This window comes from Haliotis rubra, unplaced genomic scaffold (assembly GCF_003918875.1).
Source record: "Haliotis rubra isolate DU_JTF1 unplaced genomic scaffold, ASM391887v1 Scf672, whole genome shotgun sequence".
Taxonomy (NCBI): Eukaryota; Metazoa; Mollusca; class Gastropoda; order Lepetellida; family Haliotidae; genus Haliotis; species Haliotis rubra.
In genome coordinates, this window is record NW_025767382.1 from 572063 (window position 1) to 592254 (window position 20192).

At 39.9% G+C, this 20192-nt stretch overlaps 1 protein-coding gene across 1 annotated transcript; it reads right to left on the minus strand.

The window, feature by feature from the left end:
• Window positions 1–4424: 4424 nt before the first annotated feature.
• Window positions 4425–19711, minus strand: LOC124257784 (the record flags this gene model as incomplete). The annotated part of the gene is made up of 16 exons (XM_046691924.1): window positions 4425–5097; window positions 10151–10290; window positions 10704–10850; window positions 10934–11006; window positions 11679–11787; window positions 12960–13098; window positions 13980–14156; window positions 14360–14419; window positions 14747–14831; window positions 15289–15339; window positions 16400–16495; window positions 16854–16950; window positions 17395–17500; window positions 17901–18153; window positions 18843–18997; window positions 19398–19711. Coding segments are annotated over 16 exons (2228 nt in total), but the record flags the coding sequence as incomplete, so codon positions are not given.
• Window positions 19712–20192: the final 481 nt, after the last annotated feature.

A 20192-nucleotide genomic window follows, 5' to 3' on the forward strand; every position in this document is an offset into this window, starting at 1 on the left:
GTAGCGACATGGACCTTCTAAGACAGGCAATGACAAGCAGATAACACGTCTTTGTGTCGTATTGGAAATGTTGGCCAAATTGATAGCCAAAGACAGATATGATTTATCTTGTTGTACACAATAGAAGTATTGAATATGTCCAGCGAGTGAGTGGGTGAGTTTAGTTTTACGGCGCTTTTAGCAATATCCCTGCAATATCACGACGTCGGACACCGGAAATGGGCTTAAAACATTGTACCCATGTAGGGAATCGAACCTGTATCTTCGGCGTGACGAGCGAACGCTTTAACCACTAGGCTACCCCACCGCCCCATGTCCAGTCTGTATGTGGGTCGACCATCACACGGCTCTGAAAGGCATTCGTGATGTTCATCCGTTTACTGTGTTCCTACGTAACGGTTGCTTTTAACAAGATTTCAGAAATATCAGGGGTCATCAGGGAAGCGAACCCGGTGTGACGGGTGGCCGCTCTAACCACTAGGCTACCCCCCCCCCACCACTGATTTTCACCCGTATGAGCAGCACATGATCACACTACCTCGAGCAGGGCTTACAATATTCAAATCACATCAGTGACAAAAATAATGTCATATTTGAATGGTACTGTTTTCACGTGTTTTTTCAGGGGAATGATTGACTTTCCTTTGCATGTGCTTGTGAGGGAGGGACATACTTTTAATGACCACATGGTATCATCACAATTTGGAGATCCAGAGATAGACAGAGTCGCACAATGGACACTGTTTCAGAAGATATGTCTCATGATTGTGAAAATGTTCATGTCGATTTTCACGAAAAGGTTTTGTTGCTTTATAATTGTAAAGCAAAAGACTGACTGACTGACTGAGTGACTGACTGAGTGACTGACTGACAGACTGACTGACTGACTGACTGACTGAGTGACTGACTGACTGGACTGACTGACTGACTGAGTGACTGAGTGACTGAGTGACTGACTGACTGACTGAGTGACTGACTGACTGACTGACTGACTGACTGACTGACTGACTGACTGAGTGACTGAGTGACTGACTGACTGACTGACTGACTGAGTGACTGAGTGACTGACTGACTGACTGACTGACTGACTGACTGACTGAGTGACTGAGTGAGTGACTGACTGACTGACTGACTGACTGACTGACTGAGTGACTGACTGAGTGACTGACTGACTGACTGACTGACTGACTGACTGAGTGACTGAGTGACTGACTGACTGACTGACTGACTGACTGACTGACTGACTGACTGAGTGACTGACTGACTGACTGACTGACTGACTGACTGACTGACTGAATGAGTGACTGAGTGACTGAGTGACTGACTGACTGACTGACTGACTGACTGACTGACTGACTGACTGAGTGACTGACTGAGTGACTGAGTGACTGAGTGACTGACTGACTGACTGAGTGACTGAGTGACTGACTGACTGACTGACTGACTGACTGAGTGATTGACTGACTGACTGACTGACTGAGTGACTGACTGACTGACTGACTGAGTGACTGACTGACTGACTGACTGACTGACTGACTGACTGAGTGACTGACTGACTGACTGACTGACTGACTGACTGACTGACTGACTGACTGACTGACTGACTGACTGACTGACTGACTGAGGTTGGTTTTACGCCGCTTTTAGCAATATTCCAGCAACATCACGGCGGGGGACACCAGAAATGAGCTTCACACATTGTACCCATGTGGGGATTCGAACCCGGGTCTTCGGCGTGACGAGCCAATGCTTTAACCATTAGGCTACCCCACCGCCCCGTAAAGCAAAAGAAGGGTATTTCTGAATAGGTGACTTGTTCTGTAAGGTTCCCCAGCAACTGATGTCTGTCGTTTGAAGGAGCTCGGTGTGGTCAGGTGTCATGGTTTATAGCGACACATAGCGCTCCGAATACTACTGACTGAAGGACTGAGTTTGGTTTTACGCCGCTTTTAGCAATATTCCAGCAACATCACGGCGGGGGACACCAGAAATGAGCTTCACACATTGTACCCATGTGGGGATTCGAACCCGGGTCTTCAGCGTGACGAGCCAACGCTTTAACCACTAGGCTACCCCACCGCCCCTCCGAATACTATGTGAACCCCCGCTGGGACTCTGATTAACGTATCAAGGAGCTCGGGTCGGGAGTTTTCTTATCTTATCAATCACTGGTTTGACAGAATGTTTAATGTGAATGTTGCGGAACAAAAAACAAACAAACAAAAGCAATATTTAAAGCAATGTCAAACACAGTTTAAAGCAATGTGAATATATCATTTACGGGAAAAGACACGTGATGTTTGCTGATTTGATAAAACCAGAATATACGTGTTTGTCTGAAGTGTGATATTTATTGATTCGTGTGATTTCGCGTACAAGTAGATTCAAACAACACACTTAATAATTCCAACTGGTTTCAACATATACAAATTCAGAAATTATAATATTTAATAACACGAATAACATATTTCGAAATATATCATTAATTCGACTGGCGATTTTGTGTACTGTTGTTTACCATACAAATGTAATCTTCATTTTATGGAGGAAATAAAGAATATCTATCTATGTATCTATCATATGTATGTGGCTTAAGATTTAAGCTGATTAGGTTGGTCGTTCTAGCGGAGGAAAATGAGCGCTGATGCTTCATGTGCAGAATGTTGCGTTAGTATTTTGCTGTTGTTTGATATGTATATGTGCTAACGTTTCTCTTCACTTGGGGATTGCTTCAGACAATAATAGCCACACTCATCACTGATAATGTATTCATGTATAAATTTGAATATGAACATATTTATTATCCATGGTCGGGCAAATGCTAACTATACTAATACATGTATATATCTGGCTTCCTGTATATCTAAATGTCACTTATTTAGCTGTATATCACTCTGCTGTGTTCACATCTCCCATTATCCTCATTGTTTGTGTCAACTGGCTTTACTGACCGCCTCCGTGGTGTAGTGGTTTGAGCGTCCGCCCGGAGAGCGGAAGGTCGCGGGTTCGATCCCCGACCGCGTCATACCAAAAGACGTTAAAATATGGTACTTGTTGGTCCCTGCCTGGCGCTCGGCATTAATGGGTACAACAAGGACTGGTCGGCTCGGAGTCAGTATAATGTGTCTGAGTGGGGTATTCTTGCTTCATTGCGGCATGGTATCTCAGTGGGCTAGCACTATAAAACCAGCTTAAGTCTGGGCTAGTACAAGCAGCCGCACATACACATACACACGCATGCACGTCGTCATATGAGCGAAATGTTCTCAAACACGACGTAAAACCCAATTTCACTTCACCTCACCCCCTGTATATCTAATTGTCACTTAATTAGCTGCATATCACTCTGCTGTGTTCACATATCCTTATCTTCATTGTTTGTGTCAACTGGCTTAACCTTATCCCAATAACCATTGTTTTTATAACTGCTGTATTATCTGTGCTGATTGATTGTCTATACATGTACATCTCTGGCTTCCTGTAAATCTGGTCTATACAACATGTTTTCCACACTTGTCTTTAATCACCGGAAAAAGGGGTAAGCAGTGGTCCAGAAACGTTGTGTTATACAATAAATAAGAAGTTGCCATTCGTATACTTGTCTTATATCTACTAATTCTATTTTCTGATTGTAGGATTTAGGTCTGGATGGTCGAACAGTAAATTTTAAAAAGTAGTTTTATTCTCAGCGGCATGTTTGTTGATGAAAGCTGAGAGTAGCAATGTCGCCTGGTCCGAGGTTGCAGATCACATGAGAAGACAGTCCATTCACATTGAACCAGAAGAGGACGGATTCTGCAGCTGCACCAGTCTATTACAATTTTTAAAATACGAAGCACCAAAACGTAGTTTAATTACTTACATCAATAGGCTATTCGTGTCTCTTGTGCGGCCAAATAATATTTCTATTTTTGCCACACTTGCGTAGTTCTGCATATTCATTGAACAACTTCGTACTCAGAGTCTTTTGTTAGAGAAAGGTATCGTTAATCTTACTATCAGATGCAAATTTGCTGATTCAGTTTTATATGTTTCATCTGTTGCAAGTCAGACTTAGCATATGTACTTACAAGAAATACACATAACATGTTTATAACCAAGATCTCTGATTTGTATGTAAAGTTTTGACGGATTGAACTATGTGGTTGTTTTGCGGAAAAAACTATATAACAAAAAACACAATTAGAGATCAGGATACAGTCATCATGACGGTGTTTGTAATAAGTGTAATACGCAAGGTAGACACTAGTCTGTCTCACAGTCCCTGAACCACATTATTTTCCCTACAGCCTAGCCTTCCCTGTAGTGCTAAAGCCCTAAACGAAGCAAGTTTAGATTTCCCCAGATTCAGGTCTAGGTAGACACAAACTCTCTCAGTAGTTTCAACAGGTTTCACCATCATATGTAATGTTAGAAGACATAAATAAGAGATTGATTTTTAATATTACATACATGTGACAAATTCCGAATAAGCATGATTCCAAATACAATAAAACCAAAACCTACTTATATATAAAATCTTGAACAGGAAATCATTCGACGCGTGGAAGTGGCTACAGTGCCAAATAAAAGCCAACAAAGAATTACGGATTTTTTAATAATTGCCAAGGCAAGAAACTTAGATTTTCTTTCAGTGCCCATTTGAAAATTTTATGACAACGATTTGATGCGTTGGTGACATTGAATCATATCATATCGGTTTTTCACTTTCATCACTAAAGGATCTTCAACGTTTTGTTTGCCTTTATAATCCACGGTCGGGCAAATACTTGTATATTTTAACTATGCTAATTCTATTATCTGATTGTAGGTTTTAGATATGGTTTGTTGAACCGTAAATGTTAAAAAGTATTTCTGACATGGTTTCATTCTCAGCGGCATGTTTGGTCATTAAAGCTGAGAGAAGCAATGCCGCCTGGTCCGAGGTCGCACATCACAGGGGAGGACACTCCATTCACATTGAACCAGAAGGTGACAGATTCTGCAGCTGCACCAGTCAGGCTGATGATGATGTCGTCACCGATGCTGATGTCAGTTACTCTCTGCGGGGACATCGGAACCCACTTGCTTAACTCACCCTGAATGAGCACCTGCTTTCTGAAAGAATAAATCCGAATTAGAAATCTGTCGACTATTCTGTACAGAGTTCAAAAGCCTTAACTCGTGCTTGTTGGTTCCAAAAGGAATGGTAAGCCTGTACCATCTACAATTACCATGATGTCCAATGTTTGAACAGCTACCATTTTAGTTTCTTGGATAATGGTATGCCCTCAGATAATGACATATAAAATATGTTAGTATAGTATTGGATGACTTCCCGTCATAATCAAGAGTCAAAGCTTTGGATTGCTTGATTCATATTTTGTCGGGGGCTGTTTCTTTTAAGGACGCCCCCATTTTATTCTCCAGATATTCAAACTGGCCCTGTTTACAATATACTGAGAGTTGACACTTGTGTGACCATTCAGTATTTACTTTGAACCTTTAGCATCATGTGTGAAAAAGTTAAAACATTAGAATACGTTATGTCCTTATTTCGTCGTCTGAAAGGGGGTGGGTAGTGTCTCCAAAACAAGCTGTTTCAGTAAACATGAAGGGAAATCACTTTAACAAGCGATTGTACTTTCAAATTGCTTTTTTATGCACTTTAATATCTAAGTTTGATTCTAGCGGACGTCTACCTATCTCAAACACACAAAATGTTTCTTGCATGTTTTGTTACCTGAAGTTTGTGGTGGATTTATTGCAGATTTTGCGCTTGAGGGGGGTACCATGATAAAATTTCAAACAAAATGGGGATCGTAAGGCTGGAACGTAGCAAAACCAATTTGCTTGAGGTTGACAGATAATATGTAGAAAAATAAAACATAAAAACAGCTGCATTTGTATCTTCCACTGCCTCTGAGTCTATATCAAGTGCCCGCAGCTGCCGTTGACGTCGGTGTAAGGCTGTCAAAACGGGTCCACGATATGGTAGCCGTACAAGAAGGTGTGCGGCTCGCAGGCGATTACGTATGATTTACGCAGGCACACGACCTTGGAACACTTCATTTCTGGCGGGTGCTGCTATGACAAATCGATTGCGAAGGTCACGTTACACAATATAGCGGTCTTCTGTTTGTGACGTCACACGTGGTCCACGAGGACGGTGACGGTCAGCTGTGGAGCCCGTTAATTGCAACCGTGTCCGTAGATTATGGATTGTCTGGCGACTGCATCCCATCACCATTGCAACGTCAGCTACGGTCGTACCCGTGTACAGCATGCCAAGGCACGTTCACGCTGAACAACTGCCAGTCGTCGCACTGAAATTCACAGTATCAATTCTTATTTGAACCCGTTTTCCTGGTTTGTCACTCTACCGTGCGCAAGTGAGCAGAAAAACACGTGTCTCATGTTGTCACGTGACACGTGTAAACACATTTTTCGTCCAAAACTCGTTTGCATGTGCTACAGAATGGTGCACGTGGGAGTTGACGTGCGGCATGTCGTCTTTGACAATGTCTTTACCGTCAATATTCATGACAACTGTCACTTAACAAATTTCAACACATTCTTTACAAATACATGAGTGTGAAGTTTTTAATTCTACTGAGTATATATAGATCGTAGTCCATGTTTCTCACTAATATATCGGAGGCAGTTGCCCGTGTTTGGCAACATACATGTACAGCTGTATTTGATAAAGGTAAGCAAAATGGAGAAAAAAACCAAAACGTTTGCTTTTCACATATCGGTTCCAGCTGCCCATGTTTGATGCACAGTTGCATTTAATGATGTCAAGCAAACAAGAGAAATATTATATTTTGATTTTGACATTCTTTTTACTTCAGGCTTGGCTTAACGCACAGGATGTCGATAGTCAATATTCGTGTCTTCGATGGGGGCGTCGATTTCAATCAATTCTATATGAAGGTAAGGTGTTGATATGCCTGCGCGTGTGTGTCAACACATCAATACAGGTGTTCTATTAAACAGGTTAATCTCCATTATCACATCCAGTAGCCTCATGAACACCTCATGAACACGACAATAACTTACGTTCATCTAATAATGTTTATTAGTTCACATTGGGTCTTACATGATCAACTTAGCACCATAGACTATATATGGAGACATCATTCATGCATATGCACTGCATCAGACTCTCTCTGTCAGATTGAGACATATCCTGAAGACTCTGGCACAAGCTTCCCTTAAGAATAATGAACTCAACAGCCACTCCGGATTCTGAAACACATACGCATGACGGTTTATTCCCCCTTGCTGTTATTTATCTTATTGTATCCTTGCTGGTCATGTCCGCCAACGGAATCGTCGTGCTCGTCGTCGCAAAGACAAAGGAGCTTCATTTGCCAACATTGTGGACCGTCACTTGGATGGCCATCTTTGATTTCTTCATGGGTCTGTATATTCTGGTTTTCATCGTCCCCTCTGCTTTCCTGAACCGATTTGCCTACTCTGATACAATGGTCAGTCTGGCGTCTTGTGTATTGACCTTTATATTAGGTCAAACGGTCTTCAACGTTGCATTGACCATCATGGAACGATGCATTGCTGTGTGCTGGCCGTTGAAATACTTCCACATTGTTACGAAAAAGCGCTTCGTCCAAGGAGTGACCATCTCCATTTTCCTCAGTTTACTACGAGTCGTTCTGATAACTGTACCCGATGGGGACTTCTACTTCCGTGAAGATTCTGCCGTTTGTATTGTAGACTTCGATACCGTGCCGAATCTCATGGCATCCGTTGGATTTCCTATCATCACGCTATCTATGATCGTCATCTGTCTCGTGCTCATTTTCTTCAGGAAGCGAGTGGGTAAGAAACAAGTACGCCCTGAAGGCGTCAACAATCAACCAGAGGTCAAATTTCCATTGATGTGTGTGATGTCAACAAGCGTTTTCTGCATTTCGTACGTACCATTCACAATAGGTATTATTTCAAATTATGTGTCTGGTAAAGACAATGTACCGACTCTCCTAGTTCGGATGATTATGACGTCGCTCCTATCCAACAGCCTGTGGAATGTCTTCATCTACACCGCCACCTACCAGCCATTCAGGGAGGCTCTCGTCTATCTATTCTGCAGGTCGTACTTCAGAAAGAAACGGCAACAGGAGCTATTTTCAGTGCGGTAAATAACACGTTCCGTTGTGCTCTTATTAATTTTCCGGAAAAGGGTAACTTTCTATATTTCATTGGAGATGAGAGTTTTGAATGGACTCTGTTAGTCGTTTTAAATATATTGTTATCGACCAAATGTCAAATAACCGTGCAAATACTATATAGTTAAAGAAATGTTTGAGTTTTACTTCACGCCTTCCATCAACGGATTTCAAAGCTATTTCAGCCTCCAATTAACTCATCCAATTGTAGTTCTTTCCAAATTATCCCACATAACTAATTTATTCTAGTTTGTTTGGCTTTTTCATCGTATCCTCGAAGGGGTTAATCTACTGTAAAACTTTGTCCTCCTGAGAGGGTACGTAAGTCCCGAAACAATTAAAGTAAAATTAAACTTAATACTATTTTTAATCGCAGTGTATATGTTATTTTAATTTATGGCTAGATTGCGAAAACTTGCTAACATCTGAAGGGAAGGTGTAAATCCAGCTAGGGTCCATGCAGGAAGTAAATGTTTTGTAAGTTTAGTCTTTAGTATGGTTACCAACCTTCGGTTGTTGGCAATCTAGAGCCTTTTTTATATCGTATTGTAATCTACAGTTATATGGTTTAGATTTAACTTAGTTTTGAATTGAAATATGTGATAGTCTAGTTCTTTTTTAGTTCTAGTTTTATAAATTGCCTTTATTTATTATTCAAAAATTATAAATTGTTTTTAGTCACGATGTGGCTGAAATATTGTCGACGTGACTATAAATTGTAACTCACTCACTCACTTTTTCATCGTGTGTTCCAATGTCCATCATGTTCAAATGTAATCCTTTTGTTGTTCGTTACCCTGCTCAGGTTCTCACCCCTATGTATTACGTTATGATATTTATTTTGTTACTATTAATCCTCCACCTACTCTAGATAATTCTGTTCCATGTCATTAGTCAGGTTTGTCTGACTGCGGTATATGGATCTATACTGAAACGTCACCAGTGCAGTATAATAAAATCGTTGTCGTCCAAATTTTTTTGTTGACTTTGTTACCCCTAAACTGAAAAGAATTTAACATGAAGCATTCTACGATGCCTAGCGGTTAGAACAATCGAAAAAAAAACATTTATCAAACAATAAAGGTATAGTTTTTTGATGACGTAACAATTGAATGACGTTAACCCGTCACTGCGCCATTCTAGTGTGCCCCCTCGTAATCGAACCATTTTACATTACGTCACAATGTAAGCGATGCATGTCAGTTGTCATCGCCTCGTACGGTCTCCTACAGTAAAAAACTCCGTTGCATTCCGTTTCTTGGTTTTCAGTTGCTTCACGCAGCTAACATCACTGGTGGAAACATTACGTTTATGTTTTACGACGGTTAAAATGTGTCAATTCGACTCACAAGTTTTCAGCGACACGGTAACGTTCGCAATGTTTACATTCCCACAATGCAATCGTGGAATGTCGCTCGACTACTCAGCTTCATCTGGATGTACTGATCTAAACTTACGTTGGTAGTAGAAATGCGACGTTCATATTGCCCCATATGGTTTACGTTAATGACAGATGTAATTAAAATAATTCCGAGAAGATATTTAATCCGAAAGTAAACCGTCATCAAACTGTTATCATTTGTTTTTTTCTGGTAACATTCGTCTTAACGTAGGGGGGCAGACACATCAATAGAACAGCGCGCCAGTTAGCCCTGTGCGAGGATTCTTAATTTAGGCCACCGACCCCGTCGTTTGTTTTCTGCCTTAAATTAATCGTAATTATCCTTAGAAAGTATTAAATTTGGCATCTTAGAAAAGAAATACAGTTTGCTCTACCACCATGTATAGTGTAATAAAGCACACTTTCGCCCTCAACTATTATAACGTTAAAGCACTCGGGCATATCACTTTCATTGATTATAGTACCTCATTTTAAAAGGTGGTTCAGTTTCTGAAATTGAAATATTTCATGACTGTCGAACTGTAAGTTCGGCACTTCAACGTTCGACACAACGGTGTTGAACTGTTTTTGACATACGTACCCCTGAACCTTCAGGATAGGCGAGACATAGAATAGACAAAAGTCCACAGTGGTGCAGCCACTCATGGTGAGGGGTTTAGCGTCTGTCAGAGGCTGGATCTCGCTAGCGTTGTTGTAAGGGAAGATCATGGAACTTGGGAACTGAAAGAGAGACCAAAAATTGGCACATAAAGATCGACCATTACCTAACTGCAGTATAGCTCTAGTACTGTGGTTCTGCCTTGACATATTATCAGAGTGTTTATGACCATGAAAACACATAAGAAGGCAACCAAGTTGTTTTTGAACGACTGCAAGCAATGTACCAAGAAGGTAGGTTCAACCCAATCCTACGTCCTTTCAAGGCAACACTTTCAATAAGAAAGCTTATTGTTGCAACACCCACGAGCCTTGACTGAACGGGGTTTCTATACTACTTTTGACCAACAAACGTAAAATTCTTACGACTATTTCTTGACAGGGTGGTTTTGCATTCACCACCACCGACTTTCCACTCTCTAGCCAAGTCTCTGTGTTAACGTTTGTAAACGGAACAAAACACTGTGTCAACTTACTCCCTTGTAGCCAGCAGTGTCGGGCGTTATCGAGTAGTCACCATTTAGCTCTGCGGCAAGGATGATACCATACTTGTTCTGTCCTCCGAAATCTGAATATGTGGACCATACCTCTCCGTCTGGTCCTTCAAAGTCTCCAAAGGCAATCTGAAAAGTAAGACCATGTTTTTTACATTTCAGACAAACGCGTAGAGCTCTCGAGATATATGTTTCTGTAAAATTGAACTTACTCTTCGAATCCTATTGTCTATGGCGGTAGCAGGACGAGATGGTTTCAGAATAAGTCCGTCCTCATTGACAGATCTGCAAACACATTTAGAAATCATTGATTTAGTTGCTTGGGTGAAATATACAAAAGTTGTGGTAACTGTTATAAAATCAAGATGTGATTGAGTACAATTTTAGGACATTATTTATGTATTTTCTCATCTTTTTTTAGGATTTTGCCCCAAAATGACAATTTCCCCAAGGTTGATTTTGGTTGGGTTTTCCATGGTGAACAAGTACCCTATTTGGGTTCATTTAGTCATAAAATGTGCTTGTTATACTAAATAGAATTCTTTTCAAAAATATTTAACAATTTTCTCATCCTTTTTTAGGATTTTGCCCCAAAATGACAATTTCCCCAAGGTTGATTTTGGTTGGCTTTTCCATGGTGAACAAGTACCCTATTTGGGTTCATTTAGTCATAAAATGTGCTTGTTATACTAAATGTCCGGGTTTCATACAATTTCTACTGGACTATAATCATTACAGTCTGGTGTCCCTGGTCCAATTCCTATGGTAACAGTAGAATATTGCGACATATTCCTTAACATATACAACACTCCTCGAACACGTAGAGTTCATGTGACTGAAATCACTGTTCATTGCGGCGTTACACAAGATTCATTCAACAAACCTTATTCACCAAGCCTTGTGTGAGGTTTGGTGTCTCTACACTGACAAGCTTTGGAAACTAAAGTAAGTATTTACCTCATGATTAATGTTTTGTTCGACCCGCCGACCATATCACTTATACCGACAGGACCCGTGCTGAGAGTAGCGACAACTGCATTCAGCGCTGTGTTTGGTTCCGACCCGTCTGGAACAAAATATAACACTTAATCAGCGGCGTAGCAAATATAAACATAGAATACAGACAAACACCGCTGTGTCGAACTTTAATGTGTCGAACCGAGTGTTGTTTCGAAGTAAAAGTTTAGTCCATTCGCAATCGTAATTTATCCGTTTACTTTTCAGTTGTGTCGAACTATGGATAACTCGAAATTTAAACGTAGGTACCTTCAACTTCAACACAATGATTATTACTAAGTGTGTTAGATTGAGTTTAGATTTGTAAAACTTACAAATGCAAATTACAAATTTCTTGAAAATTGAACCTGAAGTGCATTTAGTTTTGTCTCTGGAAATAGTACTTTCCAGTAAACAAAGACTTGTCAGTGTTTCATCTCTCATTTCAGTAAACATCCCAGAAAGTAGTGAAAATGTGACACAACTATACGTACACCATCCTTCTGTATACACACATACATCTACTAAGTTAAGTGAATAGTTTCACGATATTTCAGTAATGATGGAAATATATTCCCACGTGCTGATGCATTTCAACCATTGCCCACAACTATGTTTTGCGAATCCAAGTCACTGCTCGTGAGCCCTCCAGTGAGAACGTCCAGCTACGGGAAGAGAACCTTCAAGTATGCTGCCGCAAAGACATGGAACGAACTGCCTGAATGTTTGAAAAACTGTTCAAATCTACATGACTTCAAACGAAGTCTCAAAACTCATCTCTTCAGAATGTCATATCCAGATGACTAGTTTCATATCAAGTGACTATGTTTTTAATTCTGTGCGCTTTGAGCATTTACTATGAATGGAAATAGCGCGGTGCAAATGGACTATAATAATAATAATAATACTTCATGAAACCCATCATTCTACCCTTTCAGACATAAGGCAATAGGGTGGTGGGGTAGCCTAGTGGTTAAGGCGACCCGGGTTCGATTCCCCATATAGGCACTGTGTCTGAAGCCCATTTTCTGTTTGCCCCGCCGTGATATTGCTGGAATATTGCGTAAAACTAAACTCAATCAATATTAGGCGATAATTCCATACATCTGGATAAACGTAATGTGACAGTTCCAAATCTAGCAAACCTAGCTCAGTACTATGGAACAGTACCGCATTAAATAGGAAATTAGCCATTAACTATGTGGTTGATCCGTGTGGATTTGTTCGAAAATGTTTCCTTACTGTATGAGTTGCCTGTTTGATTTGAAGTTGTCCAGAAATTGTCCTTATACGGAGCTAAACCAATTGCCCAAGCCAACATTGATGTCAAGCCAATCTTCCAGTGGTCACTGCCGGGATGATAATCTCTGCTTGCCCTTGCCTGAAAAAGTGAATACTCATTCAGTGCAGCAGAATGAAATACTTCCTCTAAGGTAGTGAGCAGTTGCGCGGTGAGGCATCACATTACTAGGGTTAGATGGAACTTATGTTAAACCGCTGTGCCCTTAGCTCGCTATACGCCGTTCGACTGAACGTACTCATGGAGTCACAGTCTATAACCATTTCTATTATGAGCTGATTCTAGCTCAACTGGAGCAACATTTTTGCCGAAAATTGTTGGAAATACTAATGTGAGTAATTAAAGGGTATAAAATAAAAGCTCATGGTGTGAAGTGAATCTAGGGATTTAGGAACACAAGGCAACTTCATATTTTGGCTTAACAATGAAGTTGACATGCTTAATATGTCTCACGTGTGCCCACTTGAGCAATGTGAAATATGGATATTAACACACTGGTTATGGTTGCCATAGGTTTATCGATACTCATTGGTTATATATGAATAGGCTTATATCATTGTACACAGCGATTGATTGCACTGACATCTGTTATTATAAATATTCTTGGAGAACTTGTCCTTGATCTTTGACTTTGTGAATAAAATACGTCAAAACTAAAATAAAACATAAAAAGCATACCTATGTATATTTTTTAAAGATAGATACCTTAGTCATGAAGAACGAATTGATCTAAGGTTACTTTCGGTCCTCTAGAAATGGCCACGCGTTACCTGTATTTACACGGTCAAAAATCAGAAAACACACAAGCCTTCTTGACACATATTGCCGAGAAGGTGACATTGATACTTTATATGCAGGTTTCAAACAGGACAAAAATGAGTAGCTCCAGTACAGGGTGTGTTTCATACATGGTTTTTATCTTATCATTTTGGTTTCACTGAATGACAATGTTGCTCACCCACCTGTGTTACTACAGGTATTTCCAGTGACTGGAGAGCGTGGCGGGGATACGTCATGCAATATTGGATTCTCAAGCCATTATTGGCAGCTGCTTTGCCCATCTCCATCAACCACTGCCTGCCCAAGTTAACGTCAGTATGAAGCTGCGTCACTTTGTCAAACTGCGCGTCTAAAGAGTCCTGAAACAGGAAAATATGTTTCTTCGAAGACTTTTCTGAGATCTACGAGTAGGAATATCCTGTAACAGTAACGGCTGGAACTCATTAGTCAGCATTGTATTATAGTCATTTTCAATTAAGGAAGACTTTTCTTTTTTTACTAATTATTTCTCAGCTGTACTACCTCAGAATAAACATACAACTGTCTGAAAGGGTAGTTTTACCTCTTCGAAAACAACCAGCCCCCACTGGCGCGCAGAAGACATAAGATCTTGCCAAAATCGCTGAAAGAACAATATGATTAGTTATCCGTGACACGAACACATAGCATCAATATATGGTTTTCTCTGTTAAAACAATATTTGTTTTAAGAGTGCTTGTAGGAACCACAATGTTATTCCTATATGGAACATGTCCCCAGCAGACTATGATTGTTGTACCAGACAAAATCATTGGGATGGTCAGGTTTATTGATATGCCCGGATGCATGTCATAGGGTCCCGACTGTGTTGACCATGCTCAGAGTGTATCAATGACTAGATTGTTTTGACATTCGGGAGTATTTATGTATTGAGCTTTTAAACAATAAAGAAACGGGAAAATGTGCTCACCTCATCAGTTGGCAGTGCTTTTTCCCCATCAATAATGAAGTTGTAAGCGCCTCCATTCTTCTTGGCATATGTATTATTAGATGACCTGGCAAAAGAAGTAAAAAGGTTCAAAATTTCAACTTCCCTTAGGGCAAACATGACTCATCCTTCTTCTCAAGTGGTCGAGGTCTGCATCTGAATACCTTCACCGAGTTCATGGATTTGAATCTCAGATTTACCCTGAGCATGATTCTCGATTGGTTTTACAGAACGAAACATTGAAAAAATAACACCAAAATGACGCAAACTGAATATTTAAACATGTCGGTTGTAATGCTCCAATCATCAAACAAGATCCAATAACCAATTCCCAGGACATCCGACTGTGGCGTAAAATAACTCTCAATCAGTCAAAAATCTTGCATGAATCAAATTGAAAAATTAAAATGTTCATGGCTTCACCAACACCTGGAGAGCTCACAAGTGAATCAATGTCGTTTCTCTCAATGTGCACGTGCGCGTATATTTTAGATGACAAATGTTTGGATGAGACTGGAACCTACCAAAACTTGCTGTGAGCCAGAACAGGCAGGCTAGTCTTGTTGTACAGCCACCTGAATATCAAACAAAAAATAATGTAAATAAAGGCAATGTGACTTTGTTCAGACAAGCGTGTTCATCACCGGTATGGCATGTACTTATTGTTATGACACTAAATGTATACGTTAACCTTACCTGTGGTCGATTTCAACAAAACGTTTCAGGAAACATTTGTTACATAATTAAACATTAATAATCTTTTATCCAAAAATGATTAACTTAGGAGATAATGACATATCATCTTGACATATTTGCTCACAGTAACATTCCTCTTGAATTTAGTGAGCGCATGAATATATATTGTCCATAAACATGTTGCATTAAAGCTTCAAATGAATTAACTTGGCAACCGCTATGAAGTGTTATCTGGTACATTCCTGTCATGCGATACTCTTCTTTCTTTGATACATGTGCTCTCTTGTACGGTCATGCCATGCTTTGTCTTCTGTCATTCCACGCTACTTACACATTCCTATCATGCAATGCTTTGTTTTCTGTTATTCCACGCTATCTTACACATTCCTATCATGCAATGCTTTGTTTTCTGTCATGCCACGCTATCGTACACATTCCTATCAAGCCATGCTTTGTTCTCTGTCATGCCACGCTATCGTACACATTCCTATCAAGCCCTGCTTTGTTTTCTGTGATGCCACGCTATCTTACATATTCCTATCTTGCAATGCTTTGTTTTCTGTCATTCCACGCTATCTTACACATTCCTATCATGTCATGCTTTGATTTCTGTCATTCCACGCTATCTTACACATTCCTATCATGTCATGCTTTGTTTTCTGTCATGCCACGCTATCTTACACGTTCCTATCAAGCAATGCTTTGTTTTCTGTCATGCCACAATATCTTACACATTCCTACCATGCCATGCTTTGTTTTCTGTCATTCCACGCTATCTTACACATTCCTATCATGTCATGCTTTGTTTTCTGTCATTCCACAATATCTTACATATTCCTATTAAGCAATGATGTCTTATACACTTTGTCATGCAACCTTTTTTTACCACTGTTATTCAGTGGTTTCTCAACAACGGGAAGTGCGATTTCCTTAACGTACTCCAATCCGTTGGGAAACACGTCAGGCCTGGGTTCCCATTGCATGATGGCGTGATGAGAATCAACGTAGTACCACCAATCGTCATACTGGAAATATCTGGAAAATAGACAATAAAGACTTAAAGCCCAGATATTATTTACAAAGTATCAATTTAAATCAACAATTGCTGGCTGTTAATTGATGTGTACAGTAAATTTGGACTGCCAGCCCTTGTTTTGATAGTTTCGGAATGATATAGTTTGTGACCTGTGTAATCTCAGAGTGCACCTTCATTTCTGATCTTTTATTTTGTATGTGTATTAGAATCTAAATTTTCTCTCATTGTAAAATATATTCCTATTTTGCAAAAGAAACGGTCAAAAACATTTCGGTTTTTCATTTTATAATATTCGATATGATATTCAATATCTATTTTGAAGTCCTACAAATATCAGTGCAGGGTTTGTTAACATACCTGACTGGAAGCCCAATTTGCTGGATGTAACTGACAACATCCAAAACAGTGTCCTGGTAGTTTTTTCCTTTCTCTGACTTGTGGTTGTAATATGCACCTGTGAAAATGGATGTCCGACATGCACAGGTATGATTATAAGACTGGCGTATTTGCAAGAATTATCCCTAATTCCAAACACAAATGCCAAACAGCTTCGATTATTTCCAAACATGGATTGGTTTTGAGTGGTCTATATCAGAAGTATTCGTCATCACAATGCTATGCAGACCATTGTTACATCATCAATTAACATGGCATCACAATCAAATGACATCCCTAACCTCTGACAGTAACGCTGTTATAATATTCGACATGAACATGCGTCAGACACAGGTTATTACTGTTGAATATAGAGGATGATGAATTATGTTGGATGATAAATATGATCTCACCCTCGTGTCTTTCAAGGTGAAGTAAACACATAAACATGGCTGTTATTATTCCTGTTTTAGATATCGAAGAGTTGTAACAGATGTCTGTTTGTTGATAAACATGCACTTACCATTGTCAGTCCAGTATCCTAGATAGTTGATTGTCATATCAGATTTGACAAATTCTTCCTTATGCCCATACCACGTCTGGAGTATTTCTCCCCAGCTGACAAAGGCCTACATACATCAAAAATATTCATTCATTCACAACAACAGAATTCTTAGTAGATCTTACATGGAGAATAATGTTAGTCGTTTGAAAAATATTTTTATGGGGCAAATTTTAAGAGGAAAGAAAATGAGTGAACAGTTTGCTTTCAGCAATGCCCACCAGCGTTAAGTCCGAGTTTGTGTTAAGAGTTGAGTGAGTTTGGTTTTACGCCGCTTTTAGCGATACTCCAGCAATATCATGGCGGGGAACACCAGAAATGGGCTTCACACATTGTACCCATATGGGGAATCGAACCCGGGTCTTCGGCGTGACGAGCGAACGCATTAACCACTAGGCTACCCCACCACCCTGTTTAGAGTGAAAGGTAAATTAATGGCAATGAAAGTATAGGTGCATGGCGCTTACTTTGTTGATTCCTTGGTTGCCGCAGAACATGATGTAACTTGTCTCAAAATCTTTTGGCACAGTGTTCACGCCTCCCATGATGCCCCAGAAAGCGTTATTGATGCCTTTGTGGTTGTTCTGGTGATAGAGTGATGATGCCATGAACTCACTTGCTGGAGCTATGATCAGGGTGTTCGCCGTCTTAGATCTGTCAAACAAAGCTAGTGGGCCGCTTCCGTGGCCGTAGAGAATGTCAAATGTTGTGTCGCCCCATCTGAAATATACTCACAGCTTCATCATTTCGAAATAGTAAACGACAATCAGAAAAACAGAGTGAGTGAGTGAATGAGTAAGGTTTTACGCCGCTTTTAGCAATATTCCAGCAACATCACGGCGGGGGACACCAGACAGAAAAACAGAATTCAGTTTTAAATAATTGCATGATAATGTATATGTTTAGAGTTTCTTTTGCGTATGAAAGCCTAATTATACCACTTTCGTGTATAAAATATGTTTTTAAGCCAAACTATCTCGTTATTTCAAGTGCTTCCTTAGTTTGTTCTGAATACTGCGATTATGTTTCCACAATTTTGATTATTCGTTCATAATTTTAATGATTTCCTCGTTATTTGAAGTTTTCTTCCAAAGTCAAAATTGCAATGTTCTTTTCGTTAATTCAAGTTTCTATGAAACACGAATATTTTCTTGTAATTTCGAGTATTTTGTCGAATTTTCGAGTTTTGACATTACACTTAAAAAAATAATCTAAATCACGAAAATATAACCGAAATGACAAGAAATAATCTAAATTTAGTAAATATTAATAAATACTTGAAATAACAAGAAATTTCAGGAGTTTCGAACATTTTTCGAAAATAAACTTTACCAAAGTGGCACCATTATGCTTTTGTAGTTGTAATGCCGTATCATTGTACATATTATTTCACCCATCATCGAACTTACAGGTTAGCTTGCATACTCTGGCTACCAAACTGATTTCCTGCAAAGTACAGGTAGCCCATTGGAACCTCAACCTCTTCTAATGCAATGCTTGGAAAGCCAGAAATCGTCTCCGAGACAGTGTCAGCAGCTGTGTTGTTGGAGCCGGTGATGAACTTCTACAACGTGACAATCACAGAAATGTTCACGAGTTATGGCTAAGCATTGATGTAGCATTGAATCGTCCTGAAACTCCTGAAACTCCAGAATTCAACTCTTATGCCTCTGATGTACGTGTCCTAAACATGCAGCGTATTGCAATCTGATGATGATATATACTCATGCCAATAATGGTTGTCACCCCCTTCAATTTTTTTAATTGGAGACGGGGGTTGGGGGCTGGGAGTTGGCATGAGTATATATTAGAACATTTTTGGCTTAATGGTTGGATGTTCGTATCCTTTCAAGGTCTTGATACTGCTGCTGGGGTCAGTATGTCGGATAGAGATGGTATATATGTCATAGGGTAGTTACCCTGAAATAAAGAAATAATTGTCTCTATGTTATGTAGTGTCATACCTGTTTGAACAACACGAACGGTAAGGCCGGATCGTTGTAGGTGAATATGCTTGGATCTGGTTTGTACTGTACAATGCTGGCCTCGATCTGAGTGGACCCTGCCTGATACACGAAGCTGTTGGAGTCCCACTGACCTATCAGGTCCACACCACTGGACTGGCTGTGCTTGACCAGCTGTAGCGAGCCATCGGCAAAGGTGAAGATGTCTCCATCCGCCCGGAAGAAGTAGGGGCCACTTTCCAACCAGGTTTTCCCCTGGACAACGACGTAGAATGAACCGCTCGTGGTGTCGACGTTCACAGCAAAGTCTTGTGCTGAAGAAGAATTCAGATGTTCAACGGAAATTGAGTGAGTGAGGAAGGGGGGGCCAGCGAGTTTATTCCAAGAAAAGTAAGATGCTTTATGAATGACAACTTTAATATATTATGATGCGACGTTTCGGTATAGGTTCTCATGCCGTCGTCAAGCAAGTGAAACGTCGCATCATAATAAAATAAAAAGTTGTCATCCCTAAAGTATCTTACCTTTCTTATTGGAATATATTAATATATTATGATGCGACGTTTCGGTATAGGTTCTCATGCCGTCGTCAAGCAAGTGAAACGTCGCATCATAATAAAATAAAGAAGTTGTCATCCCTAAAGTATCTTACTTTTCTTATTGGAATATATTAATATATTATGATTCAACGTTTCGGTATAGGTTCTTATGCCGTCGTCAAGCAAGTGAAACGTCGCATCATAATAAAATAAAGAAGGTGTCATCCCTAAAGTATCTTATTTTTCTTATTGGAAT